Source organism: Arvicola amphibius, chromosome 3 (genome assembly GCF_903992535.2).
Source record: "Arvicola amphibius chromosome 3, mArvAmp1.2, whole genome shotgun sequence".
NCBI classification, from domain to species: domain Eukaryota; kingdom Metazoa; phylum Chordata; class Mammalia; order Rodentia; family Cricetidae; genus Arvicola; species Arvicola amphibius.
In genome coordinates this window covers 90,360,778-90,382,183 of record NC_052049.1, presented here as the reverse complement: position 1 = coordinate 90,382,183, position 21,406 = coordinate 90,360,778, and the positions used below count along the sequence as shown (strand labels likewise).

Genomic DNA, 21,406 nt, shown 5'->3' with positions numbered 1-21,406 from the left:
TTGCCAAGCACCGCTGACCAATCAGGGCTGCGCTCTCATACCGGGCCCGCCCACACCGATGCCTCATTGGCTACAGTTCACATCTTCTCTGCCGGTCGCTGGAGCCGTCGTAAACAGAACAGGAATCTGCGGCCTAAAGCCGCGCGATCAGATTAGGAAAAAGGTCGAGGGTGCCAGCGCGCTCCCCAGAAACGCGCAGCTTCTAGGTCGGAGCCGGGGAGGTGTCTCAGCCGTTAAGAGCCCTAGCCGCTCTTGCAAAAGACCTGAGTTCAGTTTCCAGCACCCACAAGGTGACTAACAACCGTGTCAGGGGATCCCACGCCCTCTTCTGACCGCGGGCACGAGGCACACATATTTACATGCTCCCCGCCACCCCACACACATAAAAGTAAATTTAAAAAAAAAAAAATAGGTCACCCTTAGCTACATATTGAAGTTTTCGGCCAGCCTGAGCTACATGAGCACCTGTCTTAAAAATAAATAATAATAAAAACCAGACTCTTAACTTCAGCTTGCCCATTTGCAAAGCGAGTATTCTGAATCATTGTAATCATTGCAGTGTGTTGGCGTGACTATTAGCTAGATGTCACCGAAGGACTGTTCATAGGCGGAAAAGGACAGCTGTTTGCTTGGCTTTGCATGCTTCAGTGTGAGAATGTGTTTTGTATGGGCTGCAGATCTGGACTCAGATTTTTTTTTTTTTGATAGGGTTCCAGACATTTTACACTTGTCTGGAACTCCGAGGATGGCTCATGCTACCACGCCAAGTTAAGGCAGGAATCAAACTCGGTGTTTTGTACCTGCCAAGCAAGCCCTCTACAAATTGTGCCATGTCCCTAGCTTCAATGAGGGGTTTGCTACATTGATTTAGGTGGTGTGTGTGTAGTACTCCGATGACCTAGTGTTCAAGGGCAAGCTGTGGGACAGGGTGCAGTTCTTTCTCTCCTGCCATGTGGGGTCCCCAGGAAGAAAGGTCTTCAGGATTGGTACAAGAACCCTCAGTCATCTTACTGACCCTGATTTCCGTTTTAAGTTTTAAAAATTTCTATGTGTGTGGGTGTGTGCAGGCAGGACTATGCCCTCCCTGAGCGTGTGGAGGTCAGTCCTCGCCTACCATCTCATTTGAGGCAGTGTATCTTGTTCACTGCTATGTAGGTCAGACTGGCTGGCCCGAAAGCTTCTGGGGTTCGTCCTGTCTCCACGCCAAGGTCATCACAGCCCTGCCCTGACACCCATACTTTGTCTGGTATTTCCACGGTGCTCGTGCCTGCACTGCCAGCACTTGACATGATGAGCCCTCTCCCACGCTCCCTCTGAGGGCTCTTGAAGACACCTCTCATCTGACTTTCTTCTTGGCCTGAGACCTTCTTAATGCTTGCTTCTGTTGACGGGAGAGAGCATTGCTTCTATTGGGACTGGGAGAGATACTGGAGAGGACAGATGTGCTAATAGGTTGAGGGCCTTGAAGGCTTCTTCATGAGCATCTGCTGAGTACGCTGGAGAACTGCAAGTTTTTTAAAATAATTTATTTATTTTAGGTACGTTGGTGTTTTGTGTGCATGCATGTCTGTGTGAGGGTGTCAGATCTTGGAATTACAGACAGCTATTGTCTGCCATTTGGGTGCTGGAAATTAAACTTGGGTCTGTGCTCTTAACCACTGAGCCAATCTCTCTAGTCCCGAGAATTGCAATTCTTGTTAAATCACTGAATGAAGAAAGAATTAATGAGAACCAAGATTCTGATTGCGCAGCCAGTCTCTTCACCCAGACTTGGCTCTAGAGCTATCACTCAAGCCTGGGTTTCCCTGGAAACCTTGTCTCCTAGTAACTTCAAAGTGGTACAGTTGCCTGGAGACCCAGGGACAGGGCGGAACTGTGATTTCCTGGGCTTACTCTTTCCCTCTGGGGACAGAAAACAGCTCCAATAACATCCCCCGGTACACCCCCACACACAGCTGGGCACCCCTACACCCTGCACACACACACACACACACACACACACACACACACACACGGTGCCATTTTGCATATATTCCCTTTTCAGATTTTCATTACCTCCCATACACACACACAGCTCAGCCCTGACACAAAGAATCCCATACAGTATTCCCATTTTCATACTCTATTCTTGCACACATGCACACACACATACACACGGACACACTGTGAGATGACGGTGTGATTGGCATTCTGCACACAAGCACACATACATCCTCAGCACCCTGTTACACTGCTCCGTGAAGTATGCTGCCTCAGCTCCCACCCCCACCACAGACAAACAGCCCAACCCTGCAAAACATAAAGCACACAAGCCCCACATGGACACAGGCGTTTCTTGATCCTTGCCTAGAAGAGCTGGCTCTAAGGGCTCTGTCTAGCTGTCTTTGGTTTGTTGCTGGTTCTGTCTTTTTCTTCCTCTCTTCCACTCAGCACTGGGGACTGAACATGGGTCCCACGCATGCTAAGTAAGCTTCCCAACACTAAGCTACACATATATATATATACATATACATATACATATATATATATATATATCCCTGGTCCTCTTTTGTCCCCTCACATGCAATTTTTTATATTTCTATTTTTATGACCCTGTGTTTGCCTGCATGTATTATATGTGCCACATGAGCATGGTGCCCTCAGAGGTCGGAAGAGAGCATCAGGACCCCTGGAACTGGGCTACCATGTGAGTTCTGAGAATGCAGCCACGTCCTCATGTAAGACCAGGATCAACTACTAAGCCACTTCTCCAGTCTCTTCCCTTACTATTTATTAATTTATTAAGTCTTATTTATTTATTTAGTCAGAGTTTCTTTGTGTAAATGGCCTTGGCTGGCCTGGAACTCACTATGTAGATCAGGCTGACCTCGAACTCACAGAGATTCCCCTGATTCTGCCTTTGCCTCCGGAGTGCTTAAATTGAAGACATGTGCCACCACAGGTTGTGTTTTGTTTTTTTTTTTTAATTGAGACACTCAACTTATGTTGCCTAAGCTGGTCTTGAATTTATTGTGTAGCCCAGGCAAGCCTTGAACTCATGAAACTTGTGTCTCAATATCACAAGTAGCTGGGATTACAGGCTACAGCACTAGGCCTGGCTGCCATTTGTTGTTCATATGTGTGTGTGTGTGTGTGTGTGTGTATGTGTGTGTGTGTAGGCATATGCATGTATGTTTGTGCAGCACACATGTGCAGTGTCCATGGAGGCCAGAAAAGGGCATCAGATCCCCTGGAACTGGAGTTACAGATGGTTATGAGCCACCATGTGAGTGCTGGAAATCAAACCTGGGTTCTCTGGAAGGGCAACAAGTGTTCTTCATTTCTGAGAGGACACCTCTCTAGACCCTTGAATTCTTCTTCTTTTTAAAAGAGGTCTACTTATTTATATTTTATGTATATGGCTGTTTTCCCTGCATGTGTGTCCGTGCATACATGTATGCCTGGTGCCTGCAGAAATCAAAAAAATTTGATTCCTGGGAACTGGGGTTATAAACAGTTATGAGCTACTATGTGGATTCTGGGATCAAACCTTGATCCTCTGCAAAAAACAGCAAGTACTTTCAATCCTTGAGCCATCTCCAGCATTATTTTTTTATTTTTTATTGCTTTTATTGAGCCATATATTTTTATCCACTCCCCTCCCTTGTTCTCACCCCCCTTTCTGCCTTCTCCCATGGTCCTGATGCTCCTAGTTTACACAGGAGATCTCGTCTTTTATTACTTCCCATGTAGATTAGATCCATGTATGTCTTTCTTAGGAGCCTCATTGTTTTTTGTTTTGTTTTGTTTTGTTTTTCGAGACAGGTTTTCTCTGCAGCTTTTTTAGAGCCTGTCCTGGAACTAGCTCTTGTAGACCAGGCTGGCCTCGAACTCACAGAGATCCGCCTGCCTCTGCCTCCCGAGTGCTGGGATTAAAGGCGTGCGCCACCACCGCCCGGCTAGGAGCCTCATTGTAATTTAGGTTCTCTGGGATTGTGAATTGTAAGCTGGTTTTCTTTGCTTCATGTTTAAAAGCCACTTATGAGTGAGTACATCTGATAGTTGTCTTTCTGGGTCTGGGTTACCTCACTTAATATGATGTTTTCCATATTCATCCATTTGACCACAGATTTCAAGATGTCGTTATTTTTTCTGCTGTGTAGTACTCCATTGTGTAAATGTACCACATTTTCCTTATCCATTCTTCAGTGGAGGGGCATTTTGGTTGTTTCCAGGTTCTGGCTATGACAAACAATGCTGCTATGAACATAGTTGAGCACATGTCCTTGTGGTATGATTGGACATCCTATGGGTATATACCCAAAAGTGGTACTGCTGGGTCTTGAGGTAGGTTGTTTCCTACTTTTCTGAGAAATTGCCACACTGACATCCAAAGAGGCTGTACCAACTTGCATTCCCACCAGCAATGCAGAAGTGTTCCTTTTTCCCCACATCCTCTCCAGCATAAGTTGTCATCAGTGTTTTTGATCTTGGCCATTCTTACAGGTGTAAGATGGAATCTCAAAGTTGTTTTGATTTGCATTTCTCTGATGACTAAGGATGTCTTTCAGCCATTTTAGATTCCTCTGTTGAGAGTTCTCTGTTTAAGTCTGTACCACATTTTTATTGGATTATTTGCTCTTTTGATGACCATTTTCTTGAGTTCTTTGTATACTTTGGAGATCAGCCCTCTGTTTGATGTGGGGTTGGAGAGATTTTAAACATTTTGTAGGCTGCCATTTTGTCTTGTTGACCATGTCCTTTGCTTTACAGAAGTTCTCAGTTTCAGGAGGTCCCATTTATTAATTGTTTCACTCAAAAAATGTCTGTGCTACTGGGGTTATATTTAGGAAGTGGTCTCCTGTGCCAATGCATTCAAATGTACTTCCCACTTTCTCTTCTATAAGGTTCAGTGTGGCTAGCTTTATGTTGAGGTCTTTGATCCATTTGTACTTGGATTTTGTGCATGGTGATAGATATGGATCTATTTCCATTCTTCAACATGTTGATATCCAGTTATTCAGCCTTGTTTTTTATTCATTCATTTGTATGTGTGTCTAAGTGTGGCACTGTCATGGTGCACTAGTGGAAGGAGAAGGTGATGTGTGGGAGTAGGAGTCAGTTCTCTCCTTCCACTGTGTGATCCCTGAGATCTGAACCCAGGTTGCCATGCTTAATGGCAGACTTTTTGTCCACTGAGCCATCTTGCCCACCCCTGTTCTTTCATTAACAATATACAGCATTATCACTATGTATCTCTGGCTGAACAGCTCCTGCTCATAGAGGCTTCACTTGAGCAAGTAGCCAAAACTAATCCATCCCCTTTATTCGTTTTTTTTTTTTTTTTTTTTTTTTTTTTGGTTTTTCGAGACAGGGTTTCTCTGTGGCTTTGGAGCCTGTCCTGGAACTAGCTCTTGTAGACCAGGCTGGTCTCGAACTCACAGAGATCCGCCTGCCTCTGCCTCCCGAGTGCTGGGATTAAAGGCGTGCGCCACCACCGCCCGGCTTCCCTTTATTCGTTTTTTAAAGATTCATTTCTTTTAAAAATTTAAGTGTAAGCTCAATGGTGGTGGCACATACATTTAATCCCAGCACTCACTAGGGAAGCAGAGGCAGGTGGATCTCTGTGAGTGTGAGGCCACTTGGTCTAGTTCTGAGACAGCTAACGTCACACCAAGAAACCCTGTCTGGAATCAATGGAGAGAGAGGGGGGGATTTAAGTGTGTGTGTATGTGTGTGTGTGTAAGTTGTGCAAGTTTTGCCTATATGTATGTGCACAATGTATGTACCCCGTGCCTCCAGAGGCCTGAAGAGGGCATCACATCCCCTGACATGGATTTGCAGATGTTTGTGAGCCACTATGTAGGCACTCAGGATCAAACCCAAGTCCTCTGGAAAAGCAGCCTCTCCAATGCTTCTTAAACTTTTCATCATCGCCACCATCATCATCATCAGTTATTATTAGTGTGTGTGCATGCATGCCTGTGCGTGCCTGCACACGTGTGTGTGTGTGTGTGTGTGTGTCTGTGTGTGTGTGCGTGCCTGCGTGTGTGTGATTAGGGAGCATTCCATGGCAAGCATGTGGAGGTCAGAGAACAACCTTGTCTATCTGCTTCTTTCATTCCACCTTTGTCTGGGTTCTGGAGATCAAAATCAGGTCAACAGGCTTTGCAACAATCAGGCACTCATAGTCGCTGAGCCATCTCACCTGCCCAGTTTTGTCTTCTTGTCTCAGGCAGCCCAGGCTGGCCTCCAACTCACTATGTATCTGGGAAAAACCTTGACTTTTGAATCCTACTGCTTTTGTCTCCTAGGCACTTGGGTTACAAACATATCATGTCTGACCACAAACATTATTATACGCTGGGGATGGAACACAGTCTCTCACCCTAGGCAAATATCTAACACTAAGCTTAACTCGAAGCCCCAAAGAGCTTCGAATTTGTAGCTTCTGAGGTTATCCTTTCGAGATGTATGCCTGAACAAGAGTATGCTGTAACCCTCCTCAGCAGACTAGCCCTCTCCCCGCCTTTAAGGCCCTCCATTACCCGCCCCCGGAGTCAGCACCAAGGACAAGATCAGTCGGGCGCTGTCCGCGGTCCTGAGACTGTGCTCCCTCCTGACGGGTCAGTAAGCTTTAAGGTTGTTTGTGAGTTTTGCAAACAGCCCTGGTCAGTAAAGAGTGAGGCTCTACGGTCAAGTGATTCTTCTCACGGTTGTTCTTCCCGTGGCCAGTGACCAGCCCCTCTACCTTCTGTACCACCTCCTCCTTCTCCGTCTGCTCTTCATTCACTGAGTTCCAGCCACACAGTCGTCCTTGTTTTCCCCCCCCTGGAGATGTCAGGCATGGGCCCCAGAACCTTTGCACTTTCTGTCTTGTTTACCTAGTGTTCTTACTGCCACACACTCCCCCAAACTCTCCAGATGTTCACGTGACTCTCTTACTGCTACACATATACCTTATCTCCAGATGTTTATGTGACTCTCTTATCTCCAGATGTTTATGTGACTCTCTTACTCTACACATCTACCCTATCTCCAGATGTTCATGTGACTCTCTTACTCTACACATCTACCCTATCTCCAGATGTTTGTGACTCTCTTACTCTACACATCTACCCTATCTTCAGATGTTCATGTGACTCTTACTCTACACATCTACCCCTATCTCCAGATGTTCATGACTCTTTTTCTTCACATCTCACCTATGCTGTCTTCTTCTCAGTGGACTCCCAGAAAACTCTTTATACCCTCTGTCTCCATTCAGAATTCTCTCATACACACTTTCTCCTTTGTTGCTGATGTAGCCCAGGCTGGCTTCCAACCAGCTCTGTATCTAAGGATGGCCTTGGATTCCTCATCTTCCTGCTCCTCCACCTCCCAAGTACTGAGGTCACAGGCATGTGCCACTATGATTAGCCACTCACCCATTCTGAAAATGTTTCATTATCTTTATTTAATGACTGGAAGGTGACTGTGCTGAGATCAAAGGACAGTTGTATCAGTTGGTTCTCGCTGTCCACTCTGTGGTTCTAGTCAACAAACTCAGGTTTGACTGCAAGCACCTTTACCCAGTGATCCATCTCTCCAGCCCTCCAATTTTTTAAACTTAAAAACATTTTTAATTTTGTGTGTGTTTGCATGTATGTATTATGCCATGTGAGTGTGGGTGCACTCGGAGACAGAAGACAGAATCAGCCCCTTGTGAGACAGCCTACGTGAGCGCTGGGACAGAACTTAACTCAGCCTTGTCTCCAGACCCTCTTTTCAAAATTGTTATTGTTTTAATTATTATTATTTCAGAGATACGGAGGGAGATGGAGAGAATGTGCCAAGCTGTACATGTGAAGCTCTCCATGGTTTGTCTTCTCCTCCAACCCTGGGTTTTAGGGATGGAACTCAGGTTGTCAGAAGCTGAGAAAAGTGCGTTCGCCTGCTGAGCTCACTGGCCCTTGCCCCATGATTCTTACATCATATCCCTGGCTTGAGTTTTCTGCTGATCAAATATCAATATCTAACATACCAGAGATCTAAAGCCCAGATACACCTGCAATCCCAGCACTCAGGAAGCTGAGGGAGGATGGTCATGGGCTACGTGAAACCCCAGACATCTCAAGTCTTTTCTTAAATTCTTGAACCTAGCGTTTGGAATTTACAGGGTTCCATATTTGAGACTTTGGGGGCTGTGTGTGACAGGGTCCCAGGTAACACAAACTGATCTCCAACTTGCTTTGTAGCCAAAAATGATCTTGAATTCCAGATCCTCCTGCCTCCAGCTCCCCCGTGTTTGACTACAGGCACACACCACCACACCCAGTGTATAAGCAGCTAGGCATGGCCTCTTTCTACCACCCCACATCTCTAGCCCTGAGCCAGGATTCTGATCCATGTTGCTGCCCCATGACCACACTGCCTCTCCACATTTGTCCTTAGATCCACTGTGACAACACCCACACCCTATTCACAGCCGCCTAGATCCAGTGTTACAGTCTCCCCATCTTCCAGCACTCGGGGGAGGCGGGCACTGAGCCAAACTTCTGTTACAAACAGGTCTTTATTAAAGATGAGGAAGGAGGCAGGGAGGGGGGACAGTGTCTCATCTGCCCACTGCTTTTGGCTATTCGGGATAGAACCCCCTCCTGTTTCACCCTTGCCCCACAAGATGGTACATCTGTATGAGGCTGAGGCATAGGGGGTCCCTATGAAGAAGGGTGGGTCCCAAGAAAATAAAGTATTTTTCCACAGCCCTAATAAATAATAGAAGGTTTGGGGGTGCCCTGGGCACAGCCAAGGGGAGACAGCACCCGAAACTCCAAAACCTGTGAACTGGAAAAAGTAGAGAGTTGGAGGGTGTGAGGGTGCACCTGGGAGAGAAGCTAGGAGGGTTGGGGTGCCGCAGGATCCTGCTATGGGGGAGCCTGCCCCTCACCCTCCAGCTGGACTCCTTGATTCTAGGGAGAGTCTGGATAGCCCTCCTTGGCTTTGACTTGGCTTTGACACGGGCGGTCCCCCATTGATTGGAATCATTCCCACCCACTCTTGGCAATTCTGAAAGCCAAGGGCTCCTATTGGCTGTTTAGACACTGAACGTTGGCGGGAGTTGCCCTCTTGCTTGAGAAAGCTAAGAAGTGAGAGGTTCCCATTGGCTGGAGTAAACTTTTAGGTTGAATTCTGAGAACTAGGAGCCCAGGCAATGGCCAGTTAGGTCAAGCGTCAGCCGTTAAAAGGGCAGTCCTAGGGAAATGAGCCCACCTGGTCATTTTTTGCTTATCCGGATGTCTCAGAAGACCAAAGATCAGTCAAGAGAACCCCACCCCAACCCCTAAGTGTCCTTCCAGCCATCTTCTGACTCCGAGCCAGGCTGGTTTGGGGGTCAGGGTCTTTTAGCACTCACGTGGCACACGCACGCGTGGCAGGGAAGAAACGGGGTGGGGAACACTGGGCATATTTTAGGTGGTGGGTCTCACAGCAGGTGGTCGCGGCTGGCAAACAGATAGGGGCTGAAGTTGTCGCGGTGGAAGGGGGAAGGATGGAGTCCACTGAGGGTGTACAGGTCCCGTAGCAGGGGCGTGGGCAGCAGCAGCTTCCTGCCGCGTCCACCTCCCCCGCCTGGGCCTCCGGGTCCAGGGGACGAAGGCGAGGGACCCTGGCTGGGAGTCGGTGCGGGCAGGGGCATGGGTAGCGGCAGGGGTGTTGGCTCAGACCTCAGCCGAGGGCGGGGCACACGGGGTGAGGAGCACATGGCTGGGGCCCTGGAGGACACACAGCTGGGAATCAGGTGGCCACGGCGGGCACAGTTCTGCGGCTCTGGAGGTGACATTCGGAGATGAAGAGGTTAGCAAACTGGAAGGGTGGCACAGAAGCCTAGGTGAGACCTCTGCCCACCTAGATGAGCCCCCTGTTCATTGCCCCTGCGTCCTCAGTACTTACTGGATGGGGTGAGCCGTGCCGGTGTCGAATGCGGCCTGCAGGTCTCGGGTTCCTGAGACAAAAAAGAAGAGGGAAGGGGCTAGAGGACCCCAGGACCCCTCAACTCACAATCAAAAGGGGCTCATCAGCCAGACGCCCCCATGGAATCTGCACCAGAGATCTCCGGATTAACGATGCAATTTGGGAGGGAGAGGGTAGTGTGGCCTTTCCCTCCTTAAGGCTGCTTTCTTCCTAGGACTTCATCCCCAGAGCTGGATGACTCCCTTTCCTCCTCCTCCAAGACGAGGATCCTCATCGCCCGATTTCCTACTTCCCTGTGTCTCCTCCACCCACCACCCTCTCCAGCCCGGAGCAGCTCCCGGGCCCCCTTACCTGGGCCACACTTAACTTTTCGAGGGGGCTGTCCATAGTGGGGGCCTGGCTCAGGTCCTCCCAGGGAGAGAGCCTTCGACCAATGGGGGGTCGGCTCTGGAAATTGTGCACAACACAGGTGACCTAGGCCAGAGAGATAGAAGCGTGTTGCGTGTTGAGGCCTGAGGCCAACAACACAAGAATTATAAAAATTTTTCAAATAGAAACTGAGGTTAGGATTTCCAAGAGCATATAGCTGCCTTTCTTTACAATTTTACTATTTATTTATTTATTTTAAGGATTTCGCGATGGCTGTCCTGGAACTCTCTGTGTAGACCTGGCTGGCCTTAAACCTGTATCTCCTCCGAAGTGCTGGCACCAGGCGTGCACCACCATGCCTGGCCTGGCTGCATTTATATGCTTGATATTTGGTATATTGCAGTTATTTGGTATGAATATTGGGTTTTAAAGTTTTGGAGATGTATTTTGTTTTCTGTCTATGAGTGTTTTGCATGTATGTCTGTGCACTTGCATACTTGGTGTCCATGGAAGTCAGAAGAGGGCATTGGACCTCATGGAACTAGGGTTAGAGGTGGTTGTGAGCCACCATGTGGGTGCTGGGAACTGAACCCAGGTCCTCCGCAGGAGGGTCAGTGCTCTTACATGCTGAGCCATCTCTACAGCCCTGAATGTAAATATTTCAATGTTTCAAAAAGTAGTATTAATTTTTATTTTAACTACTCACTTTGTGGGGATCACCCACAGCATTTGTGGAGGTCAGGGGAAAACTTTTGGGAGTTAGTTCCTTTGCCTGGTGAGACCTGGGATGGATTTACTCTTAGGCAATTATGCAGTTGTCTTCACCTAATGAGCTTCCTCATTAGCCTTTCCCCAAATGTTCCCGGAAGAGCTGAGTTATGGCTCACTCCATAGAATGCTTGCCTAGCATGCATCCCCACAAAATCAAGGCATAGGTGGGGCATGTCTGGAATCCCAGCACTAGGAAGACAAGGCAGGAGGGCTAGACAGCCAGTTCAAGGATAGCCTGAGCTACATGAAAGCCTATCTTAAAAAAAGAAAAAAAAAAAGGCTTGCCAGGAGTGGTGGCACACAACCTTAGAAAGGCAGAAGTAGTCAGATCTCTATGAGTTCAAGGCCAGCTGGTCTACACGGTGCATTCCAAGCAAGTCAGGGTTGCACTGTGAGACCCCGTGGAAAAAAAAAAAAAAGATGCTTCATTAATTCACTATATAGCCCTGGCTGGGCCTGGAACTCACTATGTAAACCAAGCTGCCCTCAAACTCAAGAAATCTGCCTGTTTTTGCTACCCAAGTGCTGGGACTAGAGGAATGTGCCACCGTGCCTGGTCAAAATAGTCTCTCTTTTTTGTTGTTGTTGTTTGGTTGGTTGGTTTTTTGAGACAGGTTTTCTCTGTGTAACAGCCCTGGCTGTCCTGGAACTCACTTTGTCAACCAGGCTGATCTCAAACTCACTGAGATCCACCTGCCTCTGCCTTCCAAGTGCTGGGATTAAAGGTGTGCACCACCACTGCTCAGCCAAAATATTCTTTAAAAATATATTTAAGGGTCTGGGAAAGTGGCTCAGTGTTTAAGAGCAGTGGCACACACACTCACACACACTTAATGCAGGCAAAACACACAAAGTTAAAAGCTACACAAATCTTTAAAATATATGTGCATTGTTAAATGCATGGGTGGTGTGCATGTTTGTGTATACTCAGGTGCATATTTGAGGGTGGGTGGGTGGGTGTATACTTGTGTGCACATGAGGGTGTGTTCTGCTGTGGAAGCCACAGGTTGGTGTGTGTGAAAGGCAGGGTCAATCTCTGATGTCACTCCTCTGGAGTGGTCCACCTTGCTTTTTGAGACTGAGCCTCCCATGGCCTGGAGCCCCCAGATTAGGCTAGACTGGCTGCCCAGTGACCCCCGGAAGTCTGCCTCCCTGGTGCTGAGATGTCAAGCACACCACTTCTGGCTTTTACATGGTGCCGGAGACCTGAACTCAAACCCTCATGCTTGGCAAAGCAAGCGCTTTACCAATGGAGCCATGTTCCCCTGTAAAATAGTATTTATTTCAGTTGCGGAGTGTGGTGGCATCGCTTTAAAATTTTGTTCACCATGGCATGACCCGGTCGGCCCATTCCACAGATGAGAACCAGCAAGCAGTCAGGGTGAAAGTAAAGGACACCTGCCCTCCCCAGGCACGCAGACTCTGTAAACCCTTCAGCATCTTTGAGCAATTCTGCCTCTTGGGTGTGGGCCCGATGAGCACAGAGATGGGTGGAGGCGGGACTCACCAGAAAGGTGGCGATGGCTGCCCCAGTTAGAAAGCCTGCCAACACGTCCGACCAGTGGTTGCGATACTCGGCCACGCGGACCACGCCCACCAGGAAGGCGGGGCACAGCAGGGCCAGGCAAAGGGAAGGTTTCACCAGGCGGGAGCCCTTCACGCGGAACACTAGGGTCACGTACATCTGTGGGACCCAAACTGATCAGAGGATGAAGCCACGTTTTTCGGGTCAGAGCAATGGAGGCTTGAGGAATGGCTTGAGGAACTGGGATGGCAGGGGAGGGATTCCAAGGGTCCCAGGGGTCCTACATATAGGAGTGTGGTCAGAGCACCAAAAAGTACAGATAAGGGTCTATGGAACAGGCTTCTCTGTAATGGGGAAAGATGCTCGCTGCATTAAAGCATGCGCACAGAACCAAGGAGCAGAATCAGGCTCTAAGGGGCAGATCCGGGAGCTCCAGAGGTAGCTTTGGAGCCTCGTTTAACACAGAAGTGGTCAGGATGGGACATATCAGTCATGTCAGAGGCCAGAAAAAGGAAAGAAATCAAAGCAATAGAACAAAGGACTAGAGAAAGGCAACGGACAGAATTAGAGTTAAGGGCGTGGCCAAAGTAACAAAGGGGAGGGGCGAGGGCTCCAGAAGGCAGAGCCCAAACCCACAAGCTTAGTTTCCTAGCCACTATCCAGGGCCTGCGTCTCTTAGCAACTCCAAGGGGCTGAGTCCCAAAAGGCAACGTCCAGGACAATTGAGTAGTCAGGGTTCTAAGGCTGGGATGCACCACGAGGGTGTGTGGCCTCATGAAGGATCCAAATCAGTGGGCGTGGCCTCATTCCCAAAGCTCTCCCCCCCCCCCACCCCGTCAAGCACCCCCAGCCACCCACTCTAGACCCTTGGTTTCTCCCGCCAGGGGCTCACCGCAGTGTAGGTGACCGCGTAGGCGCACAGGGCCGCGTCCTTGCAGGGGAAGGCGCGACGTGCAGCGGCCACCAGGCTGGGGCTGCCTGCACAGGCGCTCTGGTCCGTAACGAAGCGGTCAGGCCCTGGCCGGTCAGGGGACGGTGGTGGGCAGCCCAAGGCCGTGTAGTTGGGGCGACACACAGACAGGAAGTGAGGTGTGGGGTTACCGGTCACCACCTGTCCCGCATTTGCAAAGATGGTCGTGGTGAAGAGGCCAAAAGAGTACACTCCTGGCGATGGGGAGAAAAGAGGTCATGTCCCTTCAATTGGGCGCCCCACACAGTTCCAGTTAGCCCCTTGTTTATGTCTAAAATTAATTTTTATGCTGGTGGCACACGCCTTTAGTCCCAGAGCTCAGGAGACAGAGGCAAACGGATCTTTTGAGTTCGAGGCAGACCTGGTCTACAAAGTGAGTTCCAGGATAGCCAGAACTACACAGAGAAAGTCTTTTTAACATTTTTCTACATTTACATGTAAAAAAAAAAACAGTTTTTTACATTTACTTATTTGGGTTTTATTTATTGTGTAGACACTGCTGTGCTTTGTGAGGAAGTCGGAGGATAGCCTGAGGCAGTTAGTTCTTTTTTTCTACCACATAGATTCTGGAATTCAGGTAGTCAGGCTTGGCAGCAGCTCCTTTGCCCACTAACAATTGCTGGTCTCCACTGTCTTGCTATTCTTAGGATGGCCACTAAAGTCAATCTGGGATCTGGTGATAACTGGGCTGCAATCCCCTTATCTTTGGGCCCCTCCCTATAGTAGATATCTACTGTCTGTCTCTAAGAAATCAACTGTGGTGGGACAGCCCCTTGACTCCATCCCAGCTACCCTGGTACCACTCAACATTACTGTATCAGGAGTTTGGGAACTCCAAGGAAGATCCTATGGAAATTTCTGGAATTCTTCCTCTCTGTGCTCTTCTCTTCCTCTTATATTGTTAAGAATTACATTTATTTTGGGTTGGAGAGATGGCTCAGCAGTTAAGAGCACTGGCTGCTCTTCCAGAGAACCCAGATTCAATTCCCAGCACCCACTGCTCACAACTGCCTGCAACTCTAGTTTCAGGGGTCTGACTCCCTTGCAAACACATAAATTAAAAAAATTAAAGTTGCCGGGCGGTGGTGGCGCACGCCTTTAATCCCAGCACTCGGGAGGCAGAGGCAGGTGGATCTCTGTGAGTTCGAGACCAGCCTGGTCTACAAGAGCTAGTTCCAGGACAGGCTCCAAAGCCACAGAGAAACCCTGTCTCGAAAAACCAAAAAAAAAAAAAAAAAAAAAAAAAAAAAAAAAAAAAAAAAAAAAAAAATTAAAGTTACATTTCTTTATGTGTGCTTATGTGCATGGAGATCAGAGGATAACTGTGACAGACTTATCTGTCTGTCCTTCTAGCATATAGGTCCTAGGGATTGAACTCAAGTCGTTAGACTTGGTAGCAGACGTAGTACCTTTACCCATGACCCCTCTGACCCAGTATGCCTCCCCCCACCTCAGGAAGAGTCTAGCTATGTAACCCTGACTGGCCTTAAGTTTGCTATATAGACTAGGCTGGCTTGAAACTTTAAAAAACAAGTCTTGCTTATTATTTTTATTTATGTGTATGTATGCATGCCTTCATGAGTTTATATGTACCACATGGATGTAGGACCAATGGAGCCAGAGGGTGTCAGATCCCTGGAGCTAGAATCACAGGCAGCTATGGATTGCCTGATGTGGGTACAGGGACTAGAACCATGGTCCCCTGCAAGAGCAGGAAGCATTCTCAACCACTAAGACATCTCCCTAGCCCTTCCCTGACCAGAACTTTTGAGAGTTCAGATTATAGGAATGTGCCAACCCACACAGCTTGTTTGTTTTTAAGATATTGACTCACTTTGTAGCCCAGGCTAGCTTTCAGACTTGCGATCTTCCTAGCACAGCCTCCCAAGTCCTAGGGTTTTAGATGTGGCCAGCACACGGGCTTGCATTCTTCATGTGACAATCTCAGGTGTCGGTCTTCTGACACCTTCACATTTGGAGACAGAGTTTCTCACAGGCTTAAAACTTTGCCAAAAGGCACACTGGGTGGCCCAAAGCTTCCAGGGACCCACCAGTCTCCACCTCCCATCTTACTGTCTCTGGAACAAGAAATGTGTGCCACCCCGGCTCTTAAAAAAGATTTTCTTGGGCTGGAGAGATGGCTCAGCAGTTAAGAGCACTGGTTACTGTTCCAGAGGACCAGGTTCAATTTCCAGCTCACATGACAGCTCACAACTGTCTGTAATTCCAGACACTATCATGCAGACATACATGCAGGCAAAACACCAATGTACATAAAATAAAAATAATAAATTATATTTTTTAAAAAAGCTGGGCAGTGGTGGCAAACACCTTTAATGCCAGCACTTGGAAATTAGAGGCAGGTGGATCTCTGTGAGTTCAAGGCTAGAACTCTGGTCTAGAAAGTGAGTTCCAGAACAGCCAGCCAGGGCTATATAGAGAAACCCTGTCTCATATATATATATATATATATATATATATATATATATATATATATATATATATAATTTTCTTTTATTCATGTGTGTGCATGTCTGTGTCTCTGTGTGTGCATGAATGTACCCATGTGTATGCGCTTGCATAAATGTGTCTATGTATGTATGCATGCCTGTGTCTATAGGTAATGTATGTCTTTGTATGTATGCCTGTATCTGTGTGTGGATACATGCATGTTTCTATGTGTGTATGTGAATGCATCTCTATATGTGTGCATACCTGTATTATATATGTGTGTCCATGTGCATGTATGCATGTGCTTGCCACATCTTGAGTGTAGTAAGAGGACAACTCAGGAATCAATTCTCTCCTTTGATCATATGGATCTGGGTAATCAAACTCATGTCAAGCTTGGTAGCAGCGCCTATACCCACTGAGCCATAAGATGGAACTGTTCCTTTGACCCTGAACTCACCACCCTCCCCAAGACCATTGGACTAACCCCAGGCTGCATCTCTCACCCAGGAAACGGACCAGCCTCCGAAGTGGGGGACTGAAGCGGCAGCAGGCCCCGGACACGATGGTGCTCTCCCCACTGACAGGACTGGCTGATGGGGGAGCAGGAAAGAAGGCACGTGCCAGCTCCCCTAGCAGGATCTGTGGACAAGACCAAGATGGGGTCTTCCTAGCCTCAAAGGCCAGGGCTCCCCCAGCCCCAACCTGGCCTTCCTGCTTTCTGGGAGTTTCCTTGGCATCCAACCTGGGTGGCCCACACTATCTCACCGTGAAAGTGGGCCCAGCAGTGACCAGAGCATAGATGAGGGCAGGAGGTGCCCGGCTGGCAGCCTCAGGCCCGGGGTACGGCTTGGCATAAGCGCTGTCATAGCAGAAGAAGCCCTGGGTGTGCACAGGGAAGGTGTCCGTGAATTCCAGGCGGTACGCAAGCAGGACCACAATGCCCAGCAACACAGACTGCAGCCAGTCAGGGCCAGAGGGAGGCAAAGAGAAACAGGAGGAGGTCAGAGGCCATGAGGCCATGGAGAGAGAGAGAGAGAGAGAGAGAGAGAGAGAGAGAGAGAGAGAGAGAGAGAGAGAGAGAGAGAGGGAGGGAGGGAGGGAGGGGGAAGGATGGGGAGGGGAAGGGGGAGAGAGGGAGAGAGGGAGAGGGGGAGAGAAGGGGAGGGGGAGAGGGAGAGGGAGAGGGAGAGGGAGGGAGGGAAATGGAGACAAAAGGAGAGGACAGAAGGGAGACATTCTCACCTTCCCAGCAACTGGAGCTATGATTCTGTTTTCTTTTTTTCTGATGCATTTTGGTTTTGTTCTGTTTGGTCTTGCTTTTTTTTTTTTTTTTTGAGGCAATGCCTCAAGCAACCCAGGATGACTGACAACTCACTATGGAATTGAGGATAACTCCTGCCTCCCTGGTACTAGGGTTGTAGCTGTAGGTCAGTACACCTGGTCTATTCAGTGCCAGGGATGGAGCCCAGGACTTTGTGCCAGCTAGGCAAGTTTCTACAAATTGAACCACAGCCTCCATCCATTTTTTATTTATCTATATACTTACTATTTTTTAGATGGTCTCCTTATGTACCTCAGGCTAGAATAGAAATCATAAACTTTTTTGTTATTTTTGTTTTTGAGACAGGGTTTTCCTATGTATGTAGCTCCAAATGTCCTGGGACTCACTCTGTAGACCAGGCTGGACTCAAACTCACTCCTGCCTCTGTGTCCTGAGTGCTGGGATTAAAGGTGCAGCCACCGTCTTCTGGTTTGTTTGCTTTGAGACAGGATCTCACTCCACAGTCCTGGCTGTCCTGGAAGCTACCGTGTCTATGGAATGGACTTGAATTTGTAGGCGTTCTCCTGCCTCAGCCTCCTGAATGTTAGGATTCTAAGTATGCATCACAGTGGCTGTGCCTTGAGATTTCTTTTCTCTGTCTGTCTTAATCATTTTCTGAGACAGTCTTATGTAGACTAGACTGGCCCTGACTTCCTTGAATGCTGAGGTGTGTGTCCCATACGTGCCACTATGCCTGCTAATTATGCTCATTTTAGAGGAAGTAACTGAGGCTCAGGCAGGCAAAGTCCCAAAGTGTGAATGGGTTAGGGTTGAATGGGGCTGGAATCCAGAAATGCTTCTGAGTCCAACCCTGTCACTACATCTCAAGAGAAAGGGGGCAGCAGCTAAAGCTCTGGGGTAGCGGGGTATGAGAGGAGAGAGAGGGAGGGGGAGAGGAGGAGGGGGAGGGGGAGGGGGAGGACTGGACTGGAGTCAGGGAGTTGGGAAATGAGCATGGTCAAGGGCTGGGCCAGGAGCAGGGAGACAGGCTGGACAGGGATAGAGGGATGAAACACGAATCGAGTGCCCTCTCAGAGTGGCTCTGAGGTCCTCACCTCCACGAAGACGAAGCAGGGGATGATGGAGAAACTCCGCTTCAGGTGAGGTCTCCCTCCAGCCATGGTGAAGGCTGGGCCTGTGGAGGAGGAGGGAGTGGGAACTCCAGGGGCACAGGAGTCCATGAGGCTTCGTGGAGTTCTGCGTCTGCTCTTGAACCCGTTTCCTACCCTGCTGGGCCCGCCTCTGCCCACTGGACATCCCTGCTCCTCCTAACAGCAAGCTCTGGTCTACCAGAGACCTAAGACTTTTTTTAAAGTTACATTTATTATTTTGCATGTGTGCATGGGTGCCCCAACCTTTGTGTGGAGGTCAGAGGGCAACCTGCAGGAGTTGATCCTTTCACGTGATCCAAAAGATTCTACAGCGGTCTCTTCTCTCTCCTTTCTATAAAATTCTAATCAGACCCCATGCCTTTTAGGAGGACCCTTAGTCAATCTTCAGAGGAGACACCTCCAGCTTTAAAGAAGGGTGCCCTTCTCTTTGGTACCCACCTTAATCATATTTTAGGGAATTTCATCTTCTTTTCCCACTCCCACCAGGCCCTTTATCCTAGGCCCTTCCACCATAGCCTCCATATGGAGCCCCTACCCCACCCCCACCCCCATGAGCTGTGGTGCAGGCTGATAGCCAGACCCTCCCTCTCTCCCAGCTGCCTTTCCCTCCCCCCATCCTGTCAGTCCAGCTGCTTCCCCCAGTCTCCTCCCACCAACCCCCTACATCTGACTTCAGTCCCCAAGGGTTCGGTAGCCCATACAGTCAAGCCAGCTTCTACCCACAGTGACACCTGCTCTCACCTGTGAAGGCACCCTAGGGCTTCCCACAGGCCTCCACCTCGACCACCACCAACTCACAGCCACTCCTGGAGGCCAGCAGGGCAAGGACACTCATCTCCATTGCACGGATGTGGAAACTGAGGCCCAGGAAGGTGAGGGTAGGCTCTGTGTGTCCAGGGCTCCATTGAGGCCTACTCCACAGAGTGACATATTGAAGAGACGGTCACCACAGGTTCCAGATGTACAGTGACTCTCATGGGTACTCCCACAAGATACAGCCCAGTCAGGGCTTCCATCCCAGACTCTAGAGACAGGGACACCTCAGAAGATGACATTCATCTAATCCACAGCAAGATCCAAGCACACTGTGTGGGGTGCCTGTTTCATGCTGAGCAAATCAGGTTTGCTCATTCACATAAGTACCCAGTACTCCTAAACACACACACACACACACACACACACACACACACACACACAAACACACACACACACACACAGATTTTGCATATGGCCTGTCATAGACACCCACACGGATAGAACATACCCCCTCAAGCACACAGTCAGAGAGACATCCCAGCCCCCTACAAGCCCTTACCCCAGCACAGTCACCACCATAGACTCAAGGTTGCCAACACACTTCAGAGTCAGCGCGGAGTCACTCCACACAATGAGAGTCACAGAATGGGTCACAGAGTCACACCCCCAGTTACAAGGCACTCAATGACAGTCACGCACACAAACACCCCCTCCAGTCATAGGCGAGACAGTGTGCCATCCACAATCTCAGCCACATGGTCAGGCAGGGGTGTATGTGACATGTGTGACATGGACTTGCAGCCACACACATACAAAGGGCATGTAAGATCAGACACGTGCCAGATTTCAAAAAAGGCACGCACACCATCAGAAAGAACACAACAGTAACCACAAAATGACAGCCAGACCACACAACTAGATACCCAGACACACAGTGCAAGCGGTCATAGACACCCTAAAGAAGCCAGTGCGTTCCCCCCCCCTCTCTCTCTCTCTCTCACACACACACACACACACACACACATCAGCGGACACACCCGAATTCATCACAGCCAGAGAACCACACAACCAGTTACACAACCAACCATACACCAACACGGGGCAGCCACACCATTATTCACCCACAACCACCCTCGCAGCATTGTGACCTGACTCCTGAGGTCTCTGGGGTTCCCCTCTCCTGGTTCCCCTCCCCCAACCCCATCCAAAGCCCGGGATCACCGCCTCCCCACTTCCTAGCTACCCTTCCCCCAAAATGGACCCGCAGGGAACGTATCTGAGAGACCCACGTCCCCGGTCTGGAACTCCGTGTCCGTCCTGGGCAGCCCCCGGGCTGGGAAGAAGAGGCGCCCACGCTCCTCCCTCACCCTGTCTAGGCCGCCGCCGCCTGAGCCCCGGCTCAGTCTAGACGGTATCGGCGCCGCAGGACAGTCAGACAGATCGCTGATCAGGCAGGCGGACACAGGCAGAGATAAGTCTGGACCGCCGGGCTTGCAGCTCCGCGCAGACTCCGTGGCCGAGGGAGGGGCGGGGCCACAGATAACCTTATTTGCATAATCTAATGGGGCGGGGAACGGGATATTCATTTGCATAACCCATGGGGGCGGGCCACAGTGCCGTATTTTTTCAGGGGGCGGAGACATTTGTTCCTTCATTTGCATAACACTGTGGGGCGGAGCTATAGATCATTTATTTGCATAACTCAATGAGGCCGGCAGGACGTGAAGGCAGACTTTGGAAAAGAAGGGAGAAAGAGGTGGGTGGGGTAGACTGAGGGACGTGAAGAACTCGGTCTCTTCGAAGGACACCCTATACCATGCCTCTCCCCATCTGGGCATCGAGATCCAGAAAGGAAGACTCTATCTGGATAACCAGGTCCATTTTCGTGTTTGTGACAGGGTCTAAAGCAGCCCAAGCTGGTCTCCAGTTCTCTTTGCAGTTAAGGCTGGCTTTGAGCTTTGTATCCTCCTGCCTTCATCTCCTTGGGTGCCAAAATTTCAGGCCTGTTCCACCACATCTGGTTTATACGGTGTTGGCGTTAAAACCCAAGGCTTCCTATACGCTAAACAAGCACTATCCTGATTTTGTGTTTTTAAATTTTTAAATTACATTTATTTATTGGGGTGTGTGCCATGTTTTGTGTGTATTTAGAGGTTGGAGGACAACGCGCATGAGTTGGTTCTCTCCTACCATTGGTG

The 21,406-nt window shown here is 49.1% G+C and overlaps 1 protein-coding gene across 10 annotated transcripts; it reads right to left on the bottom strand.

Annotated features, from left to right (window-relative positions):
- Positions 1–8,514: 8,514 nt before the first annotated feature.
- Positions 8,515–21,293, bottom strand: Plppr2 (phospholipid phosphatase related 2). Of its 10 annotated transcripts, none has more exons than XM_038321702.1 (10): positions 20,576–21,292; positions 19,251–19,476; positions 18,396–18,475; positions 16,785–16,973; positions 16,523–16,658; positions 13,488–13,759; positions 12,578–12,754; positions 10,282–10,404; positions 9,910–9,961; positions 8,515–9,786 (listed from the first exon to the last, which is right to left on the bottom strand). In XM_038321702.1, the coding sequence occupies exons 2-10, from the start codon at positions 19,291–19,293 to the stop codon at positions 9,443–9,445; spliced, it is 1,416 nt and encodes a 471-aa protein (XP_038177630.1). In that variant the 5' UTR covers positions 19,294–19,476; positions 20,576–21,292; the 3' UTR covers positions 8,515–9,442. The 10 variants fall into 10 exon arrangements, with proteins under 10 accessions (XP_038177630.1, XP_038177629.1, XP_038177633.1 ...); XM_038321701.1 differs by having other exon boundaries at positions 19,251–19,363; XM_038321705.1 differs by having other exon boundaries at positions 16,785–16,898; positions 19,251–19,363.
- Positions 21,294–21,406: the final 113 nt, after the last annotated feature.

What these genes read in the sequence shown, in the direction of transcription:
- Plppr2 (XM_038321702.1), bottom strand. Translation starts at nt 19,293, where the DNA reads ATGGAGATGAGTGTCCTTGCCCTGCTGGCCTCCAGGAGTGGCT. An exon ending in CTGCTGGGCCCACTTTCACG is followed by an intron (nt 16,659 to 16,784) that starts GTGAGATAGTGT and finishes TCTTGTCCACAG; the next exon opens with ATCCTGCTAGGGGAGCTGGC. An exon ending in ACGCGGTCACCTACACTGCG is followed by an intron (nt 12,755 to 13,487) that starts GTGAGCCCCTGG and finishes TGGGTCCCACAG; the next exon opens with ATGTACGTGACCCTAGTGTT.